At 35.4% G+C, this 13,297-nt stretch overlaps 1 protein-coding gene and 1 long non-coding RNA gene across 3 annotated transcripts; one reads left to right on the forward strand and one right to left on the reverse strand.

The window, feature by feature from the left end:
- The first annotated feature begins 1,146 nt into the window (after positions 1-1,146).
- LOC147542305 (uncharacterized) lies at positions 1,147-5,802 on the forward strand. 2 transcript variants are annotated; one of them, XR_015223435.1, is made up of 5 exons: positions 1,147-1,432; positions 2,243-2,335; positions 4,269-4,395; positions 4,717-4,807; positions 5,631-5,802. It is a non-coding gene; the product is annotated as an uncharacterized LOC147542305 (long non-coding RNA). The 2 variants fall into 2 exon arrangements; XR_015223436.1 differs by lacking the exons at positions 4,717-4,807; positions 5,631-5,802 and having other exon boundaries at positions 1,273-1,403; positions 4,269-4,370.
- LOC147542306 (lysine-specific demethylase JMJ29-like) lies at positions 5,355-12,088 on the reverse strand. Its single transcript, XM_086634903.1, has 13 exons — positions 11,118-12,088; positions 9,721-10,237; positions 9,501-9,634; positions 9,254-9,353; positions 9,043-9,175; positions 8,889-8,952; positions 8,086-8,788; positions 7,358-7,687; positions 6,423-6,779; positions 6,268-6,340; positions 6,075-6,160; positions 5,783-5,902; positions 5,355-5,694 (listed from the first exon to the last, which is right to left on the reverse strand). The coding sequence occupies exons 2-13, from the start codon at positions 10,231-10,233 to the stop codon at positions 5,617-5,619; spliced, it is 2,691 nt and encodes an 896-aa protein (XP_086491029.1). The 5' UTR covers positions 10,234-10,237; positions 11,118-12,088; the 3' UTR covers positions 5,355-5,616.
- Between the last annotated feature and the right edge of the window lie 1,209 nt (positions 12,089-13,297).

The following is a 13,297-nucleotide window of genomic DNA, read 5'->3' on the forward strand; positions in this document are numbered from 1 at the left end:
AACAAACCCCACTTCTTTTTGTTTTTTTTTTTTTTAAAAATTAATCTTCTTAAAATGTTTTGAACCATTTTTATATCTTATTTTTTTTGGTCTCCTTTTGAAATTATCTATCTCGGACAATATCACATTTTAACTTATAGTCGAAATCCAATAATTCATATTCGAAATCTAAAATCAAAATTTCGTACATGTACTTCGCGCACGTACATTATTTGGATTTCAGAGCCTTTGTTGGAGTCTGACGTTGGAATTGAGACGAAGCCCTACATTGGACTTGCCCTTACAGCTTTGTTTTCTTCTAAACATTAAACCCTAAAAACACGGAGAACAAACTTAATATTTTTAGAAGTGATCAAAAATATGTTTAAAGGTTCAAAATTAACTGATTTCTAGTGCTTACAATGTGTTTATCTTTCTTGTAGAGGAATAATGGATGACGAAACTTGCGTTTGATGTATGTTTTAAGAGCTTCAAGAAATATTTTGGATGTTTTTAGGATTTGGAATGTTTTTTCCCTCTTTATCTCTCTAACTTTGTTGCTATGTATTAAGAGTAAGAGATGAGATCGATGCGTTTTTCTGTAGAGAAGAAGAAAGAGGGAGAAACTTAAAATAAAAAAGATCAAAATTTTTTACGTATTTCTTCTTTTTTGTATTCTCCATGAGAAAATATTCTCGGAAGATTTTACAAAACCATGGATTCCGGAAGAATTTATTCTCTAGATAATTTTTTTTATTTCCCAAAACCGCACAATTATAAAAAGTGATGAATGGAGGCCTGAAAGGTTGAATACTTACCTTCAAATATCTTATCAAGCAGACTTGCTAAAGCAATTGCCTGTGATTTTGGCGCTTGGAGGATTGGGAGTCGATCACAAACATAAAATTAGGGTTTATGCGGCTCATCTTGGTCTCTGATTTATAACGGTGGAGTGTCTCACGCGAAACCCGAAGATAGAAATCTTCACTTGCCATATTTCGCCAATATTTAGTTGCTTAATTTATGGGGAGTCCCAATAAAGCCCTTCTTTTGTTTCAACCAAACAAGGTTATTTTGGTAATTGCACTATTTACCAATAAGGAAGTAGTTGCCCTAACTTCTTCATCTCCTCATCTATAAATAGGTGAAGGGGGAAGGAAGAGGTATAATTTATTCTTTTGGTTTTGGTGTTGATTTTGATTTTAATTTTAAGGTTTAGATTTAGGGATTTAGATCTATGATGCTCTTCCATCCTCTTTTTTAACTTCTTATTTTCCTTTACTTGGGATATTAGGGTTTTGTGGTATTTTGGTTTTGATTCTCTTCAGTTTTCTTTCTTGATCTTGGAGGGTTAGATGGTTATTTTTTATCTATATGACTCTTCATGGAGATGAGATGCAGGCTTTGACTAGAGGAATTTTGAGGTGGAGGGTCTTTCATATTCTTCTATTTGGTATGGTCTAAGAATGAAAAGAAACGTTACAGATCGAAAATTATTTTTATTAGACTTGAACTTACGACCTTCTTGAAAAAATAATAAATATTATTATGACAATTTTTGAGTTGTGAACTTAGGGTGGTTTCCCTTTTTTTTTTTTTTTTAATTTTCATTGTTTTAATGGCCTGGTTAGAAGCGAGACTAATTTCTATATATATATATATATGAGATTAATAAAATTCAACTCAAGATCCACCAAAATTTGAAATTAGATGTTAGTGAGTCAAAAATGGTTGATGGTTTGAGTTGAAATCGGTGAATTCAAACCGAACTTTATTACAAATTTTGGTTCAAGATCTACCAAATTTAACCCACAACAAGTGAGAGAAACAAGGATTTTTTTTCTCCTCTCACATGTTCAGTCGTCCCGTAAAGATACACATGCGGTTCAAGTGGGAGTCCCAAGAGTCGTGTTGTGTAGTCTATATGCGGTTCAACTGGGAGTCCCAAGAGTCGTGTTGTGTAGTCTATATGCGGTTCAACTGGGAGTCCCAAGAGGACTCCCAAGAGTCGTGTTGTGTAGTCTATATGCGGTTCAACTAGGAGTCCCAAGAGTCGTGTTGTGTAGTTATGTGGTTCAAATGGGGGTCCCAAGAGTCGTGTTGTGTAGTCTTGTTGTTTAAGTTGTACGGGTATCGGTCCCAATAACACATACAGGCAGTCCTTACAACTTCACTTTAGCCCTATTTTTTTAAGTTTTGGTATCCCATCCCATATCCTTCTCATTCTCCAAGGTTTGACTGGATGTAAGATTCTTTTATGCAGGTATAATAGGTGCCCACAAGAGATATATGGCATGATGAGCTATTGTGCGTTCCCCTATGGGATGCATAGTTTTTAACCCATCTCCTTTTCATGGTATGTAAAATCTTCTTGTCCCTCTTCGTCTTTCTTTCTCTCTACTATCTTTGTTGTTTCTTTCTTGATTATTCAAATCCAATAGTTTACCATGTTGTCTTACTTGGATTTGGGGTGTGCAAAAATAGACCAATCAAACCAAACCGGTCCAGTTGGTTTTCAAACCGAACCAAACAACCAGTGATTTCGTACGGTCGTAGATTTTTGAAAACCAACTTGTTTGGTTCGGTTAGTGGATGTAATTTTTAGGAACCATTAAAATCGTCATATTCAATTAATATATATAATTTTGTTTATACATAATGTTTTGTAAAATATATCTATCACATCTCTATAATTTCATACAAATACATATATTTCATTAAGTTCTTGCTAGAAACAGGATTGCCACATAAAACAACAACACTATCACAATATAATTTTACTAGCTAGTATTAGATTAAAACGATCCATGAATCATTAATGTTCCTAGCTATTGTATAATGTTCGGTCGGCGGTTTGCACATGTCTTAAATGTTGAAAATGTTTTTCGATGTATTATGTTAGTTTGACTGTTTCTTCAGGTTTTTAACGACTGTTGACTTGATTTTATTTGTCAATGTATCAAGAAAGTAACTCGACTAGTCGATTTTCATGGACAACAAACTGATGATACAGATGGTTTGGTATCTAATATTATCCAAACTGCTCATTAACGATTTGTTTGGTAACTGAACCGAACCATGAGCGGTTTGAGAAATCACTAACCAAACCTTGAGTCGTTTGGTAACGGATGACACTAAAATACCAGATACCGAACCAACGAACACCCCTAATAGGGGTGTGCAAAAATAGACCGAACCAACTGAACCGAACCAATGGATGACACTAAAATACCAGATACCGAACTAACGAACACCTCTAATAGGGGTGTGCAAAAATAGACCAAACCAATCAAACTAAACCGATCTAAACCTGTCCTGTCGGTTTTCAAACCAAACCAAATAACGAGTGGTTTAGTCCGGTTGTAAATTTCCAAAAACTAACTAGTTTGGTTCGGTAAGTGGATGTAAATTTTAAGAACCATCAAAACCAAAACGAACCAGTCAAATTCAATTAATATATATATACTTATATATTTATAATTTTTTCTAAACTATATCGATCATATCTCTATAATTTCATACAAATACATATCTTTCATCAAGTTCTTGCCAGAAACAAGAATAACTACTACCCATACAATACAACAACACTAATACAATATAATGTTACTAGCTAGTATTAGATTAAAACAATTCATGTATCATTAATGTTACTAGCTACTATAATATTTCGGTCGGTGACCTACTCATGTATTTAATGTTTCAAATCTTTTTCGACGTATTATGTTAGTTTGATTGTTTCACTAGGTTTTTAAGGAGTGTAGTCTTGATTTTATACGTCAATGTATGGATAAAGTAACTCGATTTACCGATTTTCATGGAGAACAAATTGTTTTTATAGATGGTTTGGTATCTAGTAGTATCCAAACCGCTTATGATGGTTTGGTTAGTAACCGAACCAAACCCTGAGCGGTTTGGTAACGGTTTGAAAATCACTGAGCAAACCACTCATGGTTTGGTAACGGATGACACCAAGATACCGGATACCGAACCAACAAACACCCTTATCAGTTATCATTTTATATATTACTCTCCAAATTGGTTTAAAGTTAGGGGTACGAAGATAATTTAATAACTAACTATAAACTATAAAGACTTCAATAAAAAATAAGAATAAATTTAATTATTTATTCATTTTTATGATTTTCAAACATAAACAACCCAACGTTAATATTAATCACTACTATGAACGTCAAAATTAATATAACAAAAACATAGTACAAAAGATTGCTATCATTGTTGTCTTACATACAAGCTCTAAATGGTGCCTCGACATTTCATGAATGAAGAACCACAATTAATGAAGGAAGCAACCAACGTCGAGAAAGAGAAGTCCTTCAACTGAAACGAAGACATCGACTTAATGAAGACATCAAATTGAACAAAGACATAGATAATGAAGATAATATGTCCCAGGTAAAAAAAAAATTCATTTTGATTTTCTCTATAGTTGAACAAACATTTTATTGTTTTAGGTAGTTTTCTTGGTCCAGCCTACAGAGGATTTTCGTTTGGATGAAAAACTCACAAATTTCGACAAAAGCAGATGATTTTTTTTTTCAACCATTCTTTACCAAAAAAAAAAGTCATATATCATCTGTTATGGACATTATTTGAATACATTTTTAGTAGTTTTGGTTGAAAATTTCATTATTTTCAGTCATGTAATTTTTATGTACTCCTTAGTGTAAATGCATTTGCATATTTTCTTAATTGCATCATGTCTCATCTAACTAGTGGAAGCACACCTGACATTGAACTAAAGAATGTGGAAGAAGTCCAACCTACCTCAGGATCAAATTTGACGCTATATTTTGACACGGGTTTGGTATGAATTTTATCAACAGTCCTGAAGTTTTTTATTGTTTGTATTCTTCATTGCAAAATTGATAGGTGAAGTTGAAATCTTGTTAGCAGAGTTGAAACCTTTAAATAATGGAGTTTAATCTAGAAAATGGAAGGAAACTAATCAAACTAACAAGAGGTATGGATTTCTTCTATCTCAGGTATCTACCTTGTAAATTTTGGGATATATTGGAAACAAGATATATCTCTCCCTATACTAAAACCACTGCTCTCCCTTTCTAAGGCACGAGTAGCACTCTTCTTATATTGGAGACCCTGTAAAGGAATCCACACCTCCAGAATTTTGTAAATGCACAACCAGCTGCCTATGCAGGTGTTGGCCCTTATTACAATCTTATTACTACCATCTTATAGCTAGGCGTTGGTAGTACGACCTCTCACTGTATGGGTTAGGTGCACCAACCTCTCACGGTATGGGTTAGGTGCGTATTGACCCTCATCAGCAACCCTAAGATTACCTGATGCCGCCTGTGAAGAAAAATTTGCATCATCCTTTTGGTCATCAAACATAAAGCCAAACAACAAATCAAATCGGATCATAAAAAGAACGTACTTTTTTTTTGGAAACAATTAACTTCATAAAAAGAACGTACTTGTATAACTTTTCTTAGGTTATCTATGTCTTCTTTCCATAACTACAGGGCTGAAAACAACAGATAAAGGTAAGGTTAACTACCCCGATAAATACATCACAACTGCAAAACTGAAGGTGCTTCTCTAATGCTGTTCCAAGGAAGATTTTCTATCTACATGGACTTTAATGTGTTTCGTCTAATCTTTTGCAGGTGCTGTGAGATCTTCCAAATCCTTTAGAGCTTGGTTGATAGCATGAAGAGTCATTTTCTTTATCTATTTGATTTGAAAAAGAAACAGTTCAAATAAGGTTCAGATAGTACTTAGTAGAAGTTTTGAAACTTGTAAACTGCGATTAACTTACCTCGAGCTTATCTTCCCTAACTCTATGGTTCTTCGGGAGTTGTCGGAACTCTTCCGTCAAGCGGAAACATTCTCCAATATTTTCAGGGGTGACGAAGTCTAGTGCAACCTTTGTACAGGACTGTGGTAACGAATAAAAAAGAGGAGTTAAAATGTTGAAACAGTTCGCATGTCCCAACTTGTATGTGCCAATATTGCCCATGGGTGACGGTATCTACCGAAGCTGCCCCTATATGAGTAAATTCACCAGAGTTTAAATAACAGATGAGGAAGGGGATGGGACCAAGAATCACCTTCAGGTTTCTGACTTGATGTGGACACCCGGCAGGAATAAAAACCGCCTCCCCACGTTTTTGCTCAAATGTCCATGGTTCAATGCCTAGAAGATGGGTCAGAAATTTTGTCGAATAAAGTTACATCAGATTGAGGGCATGAACATTAAGAGAGAAGGGACTTGAAAACTTTAAAGAGAACTATAAAGCATACCAAATTCCTCCTTGAGCTTCCTTTTATGCTCAACAGTCAAGTAGAAAGCTTGATCATGAATCGGATGAACAACCTGGGTACAAAAGCATCTACATTATTTGCTGATCTCTTTTTGCACTGAATCAATCAAATACGAAATTGAAGTCAGCTCTTACCTTTTCAACTGGAGAACAAAATGTGTGCCTAAATTCCTTTGAATGCTTTCTGAGGTACTTTTGGAGCTTAGGTACATCTTTTCTCCTAAAAATATCCCATAAAGCAGCACCTGATTCCTCATCTTCATCTGAGGCAAATCCAGGGAAATTGGTACCTAAGATATCTTCATCTGTCCCATCACCATTCTCAGGATTATCGATTTTGTTAGCTGCACAATAACCCTCTCCTTCATTCAATGGTGGTGGAATTAGATTTTCCCTTGCGTCCTGTTCTATGTGTTTCCTTTTCAATATGTCTATCACAGAAAGCTGCTCGTCGCTTGGAACAACTTCAGCCGTGTGTGTCAAAATATTCACCTACACCCACAGATTACAAAGGAAAAAAACTGATCAAATACAAAATTACTATTAACATATTCACAAAATTATACAGAAAGTCGTAAATGCAATAATAAGCAAGTCCAGTAAATCCAGACCAGTGGACCAGTCAGCTCATCAAATAATAAACAGTGCACTTCCAAAGATATTGCCATTTTCATTTAATTGCTGTAACTAGAAATAGAAGAAAAATATGTCTGCTAGTCAGTGAGTAATCTACTCCTCGAGTAAACTGAAAAAGAAAGCAGAAAATGGTATAGTAGCCTGATAAACAAACTTTGGTACAACACTGAAACTCTAGTGCTTTTGCCGAAGGTGGGGCAGATGACAGAAAAGCAATTGAATGGATAATAACACAAAAGGGGCAATGTTAGGTGACAAATTTTTTCAACACATTATTTGACGATCCATATGAAGAACGGTTAATTGTAAGATGACTTGTGCTCGTAAGCATTTCATACAAATTGAGTAAACCGGCAATGTTATAGCAAAAACAAATTGACACTTCGGTAACATGAGTAAGATACCAGATGTTATTTCTGTTTGTATAAGCATACCGCATCTGACATATCGCAATGAAGTTTTGTGACAGAATCCCCTCTTCCGAGCTCTTTCGCAATCCCATAAGCAATATATGTTTTTGGTCCCATGTCTGGCTTTATACAATCCTCTGGCAACTTCACAGCAAGATTAAGAAGACCACAGATGGGATCTGTGTATTCTTGGAATGGCAATGCACTGATGAATTCATCACAGTGGCGTGGCAAGACCTCCTCAAATGAAGCCGATGGAGGAAAGTCTTTCAGCTTTAGCATTTCAGGCCATGAGTTATCATATGCCCTACCGTTTACATACCCTTTGAAAAATTGCTGGGCACTAATTTGAACCTGCATTAGAGAGCTTAGTGTTCAGAATTTGAAACATATGACAAAAAATGCACTTCCAAAATCGAATGAATCGAAGCAGAGGAAAGTAACGCTTTTTAAGAAATTAGATATTTACCCGAAGGTAAATAGTTTATGTAATCTCTAAAACACTAACAAGTAGTACTCCTGTCCAAATACAAGTTTAATCAAGGAGACCCTAGAACCAAATATCAGATGTCAACTTACAAAATATCTGTTCCAAAAACCCGCAATAAAAGTTCAATCAGCGAAGCAAGATAGGGATTTACACAATAATTCTCTATCTGACAACCTTATCAAATTTTAAACGAAGAAACTAATAATCCTATACGAGCAAAACTCCAAGAACCTGAAGTAAGATAAATGGGTATAGTGCTCACCTCGCAACCAGCTAGGCAGTCGATAGTCTTCACTTCTGATAGTGTTGAGCCAGTTTGCAAATCAACATTACAACTTAGTGCACGTAACATAACCATTGGCTCCCAGCTCAAACCAGATGTCCTTTCAAGCACATTGCGAACAATCACGGGTTCACCTTTAACCCAATGTCTTTGAAAGTGCAATAGTTCTTCCTCCTTCAGAGTATCTGTCGATGACGGGCAATATAAGTAATTATCGTTGGAACACTCTCTAGAAGCTGCTCTTCGTAGCATCTCTTTACGTGTCTTTAGGGAGTCACGAGAGGAGATGGCTTGTACAACCTCAGATCTTCTAGCTACTTTTTCAGCTCTTGTTTCTAATTCTGCAATCCAACTTCTAGGGAGAATCCTCTTCAGCTCCAAAAAATGATAACCACATCCACCCATCTCCTTCGGAGGGCAGGGAATACTTCCATTATCATGGGAATTCCAGTTAATCTGAGGCTCAACCCAATCCGTACTTTTCTGGACATCATAGGATCCTAGAATTGGATCTCCCCCATGAATGTAGTCACTACCCCGATCTGGATAATAAAACACAACTTCATCGGCTCCACCTATTAGGTTTCCCTCACGGATCTCTCGACAACAGCTGAGACATAGCTCGTATGAACACTTTTGGCAGCTTCTATGTAGATCAACAATTGAAGTTGCACAATTATCACTGCACCAAAGCAACAAAAATCAGTAAGCAGAAAAGTGTAACATAAGAATTCTAGAAAGCTTACTCTACAATGACCCTGAGACGCTGCAGACAACCCTACCAGTAAACACGCTCATCATTGTAAAATGTAGCCTCGGTTATATCTATTTCTGAAGAAGGAATCCCTGATTAAAGAAAGGCTATGTTAATTCGTTAATAATAAGACAGTTTATACAATAAACACCTATAAACAATTCAATTTTGTCGAAGTGAACCTTGAATGCGGGCTTCGAGCTCTATCTCCTCAGACTGCTCTTCACGTATGTTCTTTAGAAAAGGAAGAAGAGAGTGGATCAAATACTGCGCATGCTGGATCATTTTTGGTTTGATAATATCTCTCTGTGTGCTCTGCAAAGAGTACATGTATGACTTTATCTGAGACACAATAAATAGGGATGGATTGTATTGCCAAGAGTAAATGTGCACCTTAAAACTTCCACGTGTAGTTAGGCAAGGACTGCAATTGCAATTTCCACGACAGAATGGGCAAGCCTCAGCAATTTCTTCCTCAGATATCTCTGGGTACCTGTCCACAGGAAATAATATATGCTCCAATTAATCACACACAAGCATTCGCTAATATTCACCACATACCATAGTTGAGAGCCCATAAAAACTGAAATTGGAGACATTCAATTGAAAAGAACGAAAGATAAATCATCAGAGAACATACCATTGTTTGATGCATTGGATACAATATAGTTTCTGTCCACACTTGCCACATGGTACTACAGTTCTCCTATCCTTTCTATTACATTGGTGGCAAAATAAATGCTTTTCAACTTTCTCTTGCTTCTTGAAAGAACCCTGCGACCAAAGGGACTCCTTTAGCTAAAAGAATCATTGCAGTGTAACTAAGTAAAGACATAAATAGAAAATATGTTATTTCTTGCCTTAGTTCGCCTTTCTCTTAGTATCTTGGTGTTAGTTCCATCATTCAGTGCTGTAACCGGCGAACAAGGGGAATGAATAGATAAATCTGAGGCAGACGTTACACTTTCAACGTCAGAAAATTTCTCTTTCGAATATCTTGTTTTTTCGACCGGTTTTGTAACTTCCACGCCTTTAAAGCTCGGTCTCCCCCTCTTTTTCTTCTTTTTCTGTTGAATAGGTTCCTCCTCACATTCACCATTGACAAATCCTTTTGTATTTTGTTCACTTGTCTGCTGGTGCAACATTTTCTGAGACAGATTCTCTTCATCGTCAGATAACACAATTTTCAAATTTCTCTTTCGTTTCTTAGTAGAACCCATCCATGAGAATAATACATCTTCCTCTTCTTGCCCATTTAGTAGGTGATCGTCATTTTGAAGCTTGGAGGGTTTTCGAATAGGTTTCCTGAAGGAGGTCCTCAAAAAATCTGTGGTCCTCATCTGACTAAGCTTACGTAACCCAACTTGCGCCATTTAACTGAAGAAAGAAAGACAGGAATCAGTCATAAGTTAGTATCTTCTTGACAAGCATAAGTATACTTTTATTCGGCTTCTCAATCCTGGATTTCTCTGAAACTTTTTGTTTTAGACCGCTTAGGTCAGATAGTGATATCAAGTTCAGTTTTCAGAAGCTCATGAAATTGAAATTATAGCTAGCATTGGTTTCCAAGGAAACTAGGATAGAAAATGATACTACTTTAGAACACAACTACTAAGTTTACAAGTATAAACCTCTGTATTACCATCGAATTTCCTTCATTAGTACATAAAACAAAAGCAATACAAATGGAAGAACAACTCTAATACCTAGATTAAGCCTTAATCAGTATAGTTTTAAGATGCCCAAAAAAACACAAATACTAAATTCTTAAAAAAAACTCAAATTAAGCAGTAAATTGATTTTTATAGGATTAAAACCTTTTTGAATCACAAATTTCAATGTGAAAAACAATTCAATAAAAAAAAAGCAACAGCTAAAACTTTATATAGACAAGACATGCATAACCCTTTTACATATTATCAGTAATCAGAACCCAAAACTAATCTTAATTGAATTCTACAGAAAGGGTTTTCAGCCCTAGTTTATTATAATAACAGTCAGTGTTCCCAAAAATCAAAATATTAATAAGTACATTGAAAGGGTTCTCAATCCTTTTCTTCTACATTCAGTATTCATAAAACCTAAATAAACTAGGGTTATCAATACCCAACTCAAAAAATCAATCAAATTGTTGAAAATCAAATATATATATAAATTCGGGTAAAAACCCAAATCAAATACCATCCTCAACTTTATATTCAAGATCAAAAAAAAAAGAAAAAAGGATTAAGAAAAAAAAAATTAATATAAGTATCACCTTCTCTTAACTCATCAGTGATTCGGGACAATAGGAAGAATTGAAGAACAAAACTAGACCCTGGGTAGCAATGATCTAAAATTCCGATGAAATCAGGAAAATCCTTGGCATGCAAAATTCTTTTAGGAATATGTAGAGAGAGGGGGAGAGGGGGGCGAGAGAATCAAGGGGAAGGGGTAAAACCAGGGACGGAGGGAGTCAAGGAGTATAAAACAGTGGGAGGAAATTTTGTGATAATTATGAAATTTCTTCATGTATTGTATAGAATTAGGGAAACCGTAATCTAGTATATAGTTTCTCTCTCCATCTTGTGTGAGAAATAAATATAGCATTGAGGAAATCTTATGGGACCCACTTAAAGAAAGTTTGGATTTTCATATAAACTGTGAGCTAACACACATTACTAATTCAGTCATAATCCCAAGACCTAGGCAGTATTGAGTGGAGGAGTAGTTACTCTGGTGAACCTTTTATCACATTCACCATAATTTAGGGAAGCGTCTGGTATAGGAAGAGCAATGTTTAATAAAAGATCTGCATTTTAGATACGGAGAACAATCTTTTTTTTAGATATGGAGAATCTTTTGAAATATCCCAATATTAAATGTTGATCACTTTCATAAAACTCTATTTAATCAAAGAGAGAGAAACTCTTAAAATTTTGTTCGATCAAAGAGAGAGAAACTTCTAAAATTCTTTTTGATCGGAGAGAGAGACAGAGACGTTGTTCGATCAAAGAGAGAGATAGAGATATTGTTCGATCAAAGAGAGAGATAGAGATGGTGTTCGATAGAAGAGAGAGATAGAGATGTTGTTCGATCAAAGAGAGAGACATAGAGTTGATGTTCGATATAAGAGAGAGATAGAGATGTTGTTCGATCAAAAAGAGAGATAGAGATGGAAACCCTAAATCCTAGATGACTAACACGAGACTCGTCTCTATAGAAGGGTTCATACCTCTTGTTATTGCTTGATTTCTCCATAGATTTTTAGGGTTTTAACACTGATTACAGTAATTTTTGAAAAAGTTTCGCTTAGCATGAATAAAAATTCATGAATGAAAATTGAAAAGTTAAACAAATTTCATCCAGAGCGGACGAAAAAATTGACCAATTTTAGCAGAGCCGGTCGAAATGTGTTGTCTTTTTCACTCAACCCCATTGAAAATCCTTTACTGAAACAAAAACGACCTGAAACCCTAAAAATGTTTGTTCAACCATAGAGGAAGACAAAAAAAAGGATTTTTCTTTACCTGAGACATATTATCTTCATTATATATGTCTTTGTTTAGGTCGATATCTTCGTTTAAGTCGATGCCCTAGTTTAAGTAGATGCCCTCGTTTAAGTCGATGTCTTCGTTTAAGTTAAATGACTTTTCTTTCTTGATGTAGGTTGTCTTCGTTAATGGTGGTTCTTCATCCATGAGATCTTGAGACGACTTTTCGAACTAAGACAATAATGAGGCAAACTTATGTATTTTGCAAGTTGTTTTAATATTAATGGCGATGTTGATAGTAGTGATCGATATTAGGGTTGACTTGTTTATGTGAGACAAAACTACAAATGACTAAAATATTAGATTTATTAAATTTTTCGCGGTCCACAAACTAGGGAAGTATAAGGGCACTCAGGATGGGTCTAATTTGTGTTGAGTTTGAATACCGGGGACTTAGATCAGTACGAGCGTTGTCGGATTGCCTGATTTGTGGGTTTCGAACTGCTCTGTGCGTTATAAACATTCAGTGTGAACTGCAAGTTTATAAGACGACTCACTGGAGTGAAAGAAATTTTCAATTTTCTTGCAAGGTTTGCTCCCAAATCATGAGGAGCAAATTGAGATTCATCGTATCACTCTCACTATTCTGACTGATTCCAAAAAGACAAATTTTGACATCAACACATATTTGACTAGAAGAAAAAAGAAACACTACCTAGACTTAACTAAGAGAATAGTCCAAAATAGATCAAGGTAAATCTCATTATGATCGAGAATGCTTTACAACCTCTCTAGTCTATTTTAAAGGGTTTTGAATTATATGTGGAAAACTTAACATGGTAGCAGAATTAAGCCGACATTCAATAGGTCTACAATCATAGGTACTACAGAATTGAAATATTTCCGACCTACTAGTATGCCAGGATGTGTTTATAAGATCATGTCCAAAGTTTTAGCTGCAAGA

This window comes from Eschscholzia californica, unplaced genomic scaffold (genome assembly GCF_041429995.1).
Source record: "Eschscholzia californica isolate CP2 unplaced genomic scaffold, dmEscCali1.0.p SCAF_4, whole genome shotgun sequence".
NCBI lineage: Eukaryota > Viridiplantae > Streptophyta > Magnoliopsida > Ranunculales > Papaveraceae > Eschscholzia > Eschscholzia californica.

Excerpts from the sequence above, each read along its gene's own strand:
- LOC147542306 (XM_086634903.1), bottom strand. The coding sequence starts at position 10,233 with ATGGCGCAAGTTGGGTTACGTAAGCTTAGTCAGATGAGGACCACAGAT. Across the intron at positions 5,903-6,074 it reads ATCAAGTCAGAAACCTGAAG|TCCTGTACAAAGGTTGCACT; the intron begins GTGATTCTTGGT and ends TCGTTACCACAG. Across the intron at positions 5,695-5,782 it reads TTAGGGAAGATAAGCTCGAG|ATAAAGAAAATGACTCTTCA; the intron begins GTAAGTTAATCG and ends CAAATCAAATAG.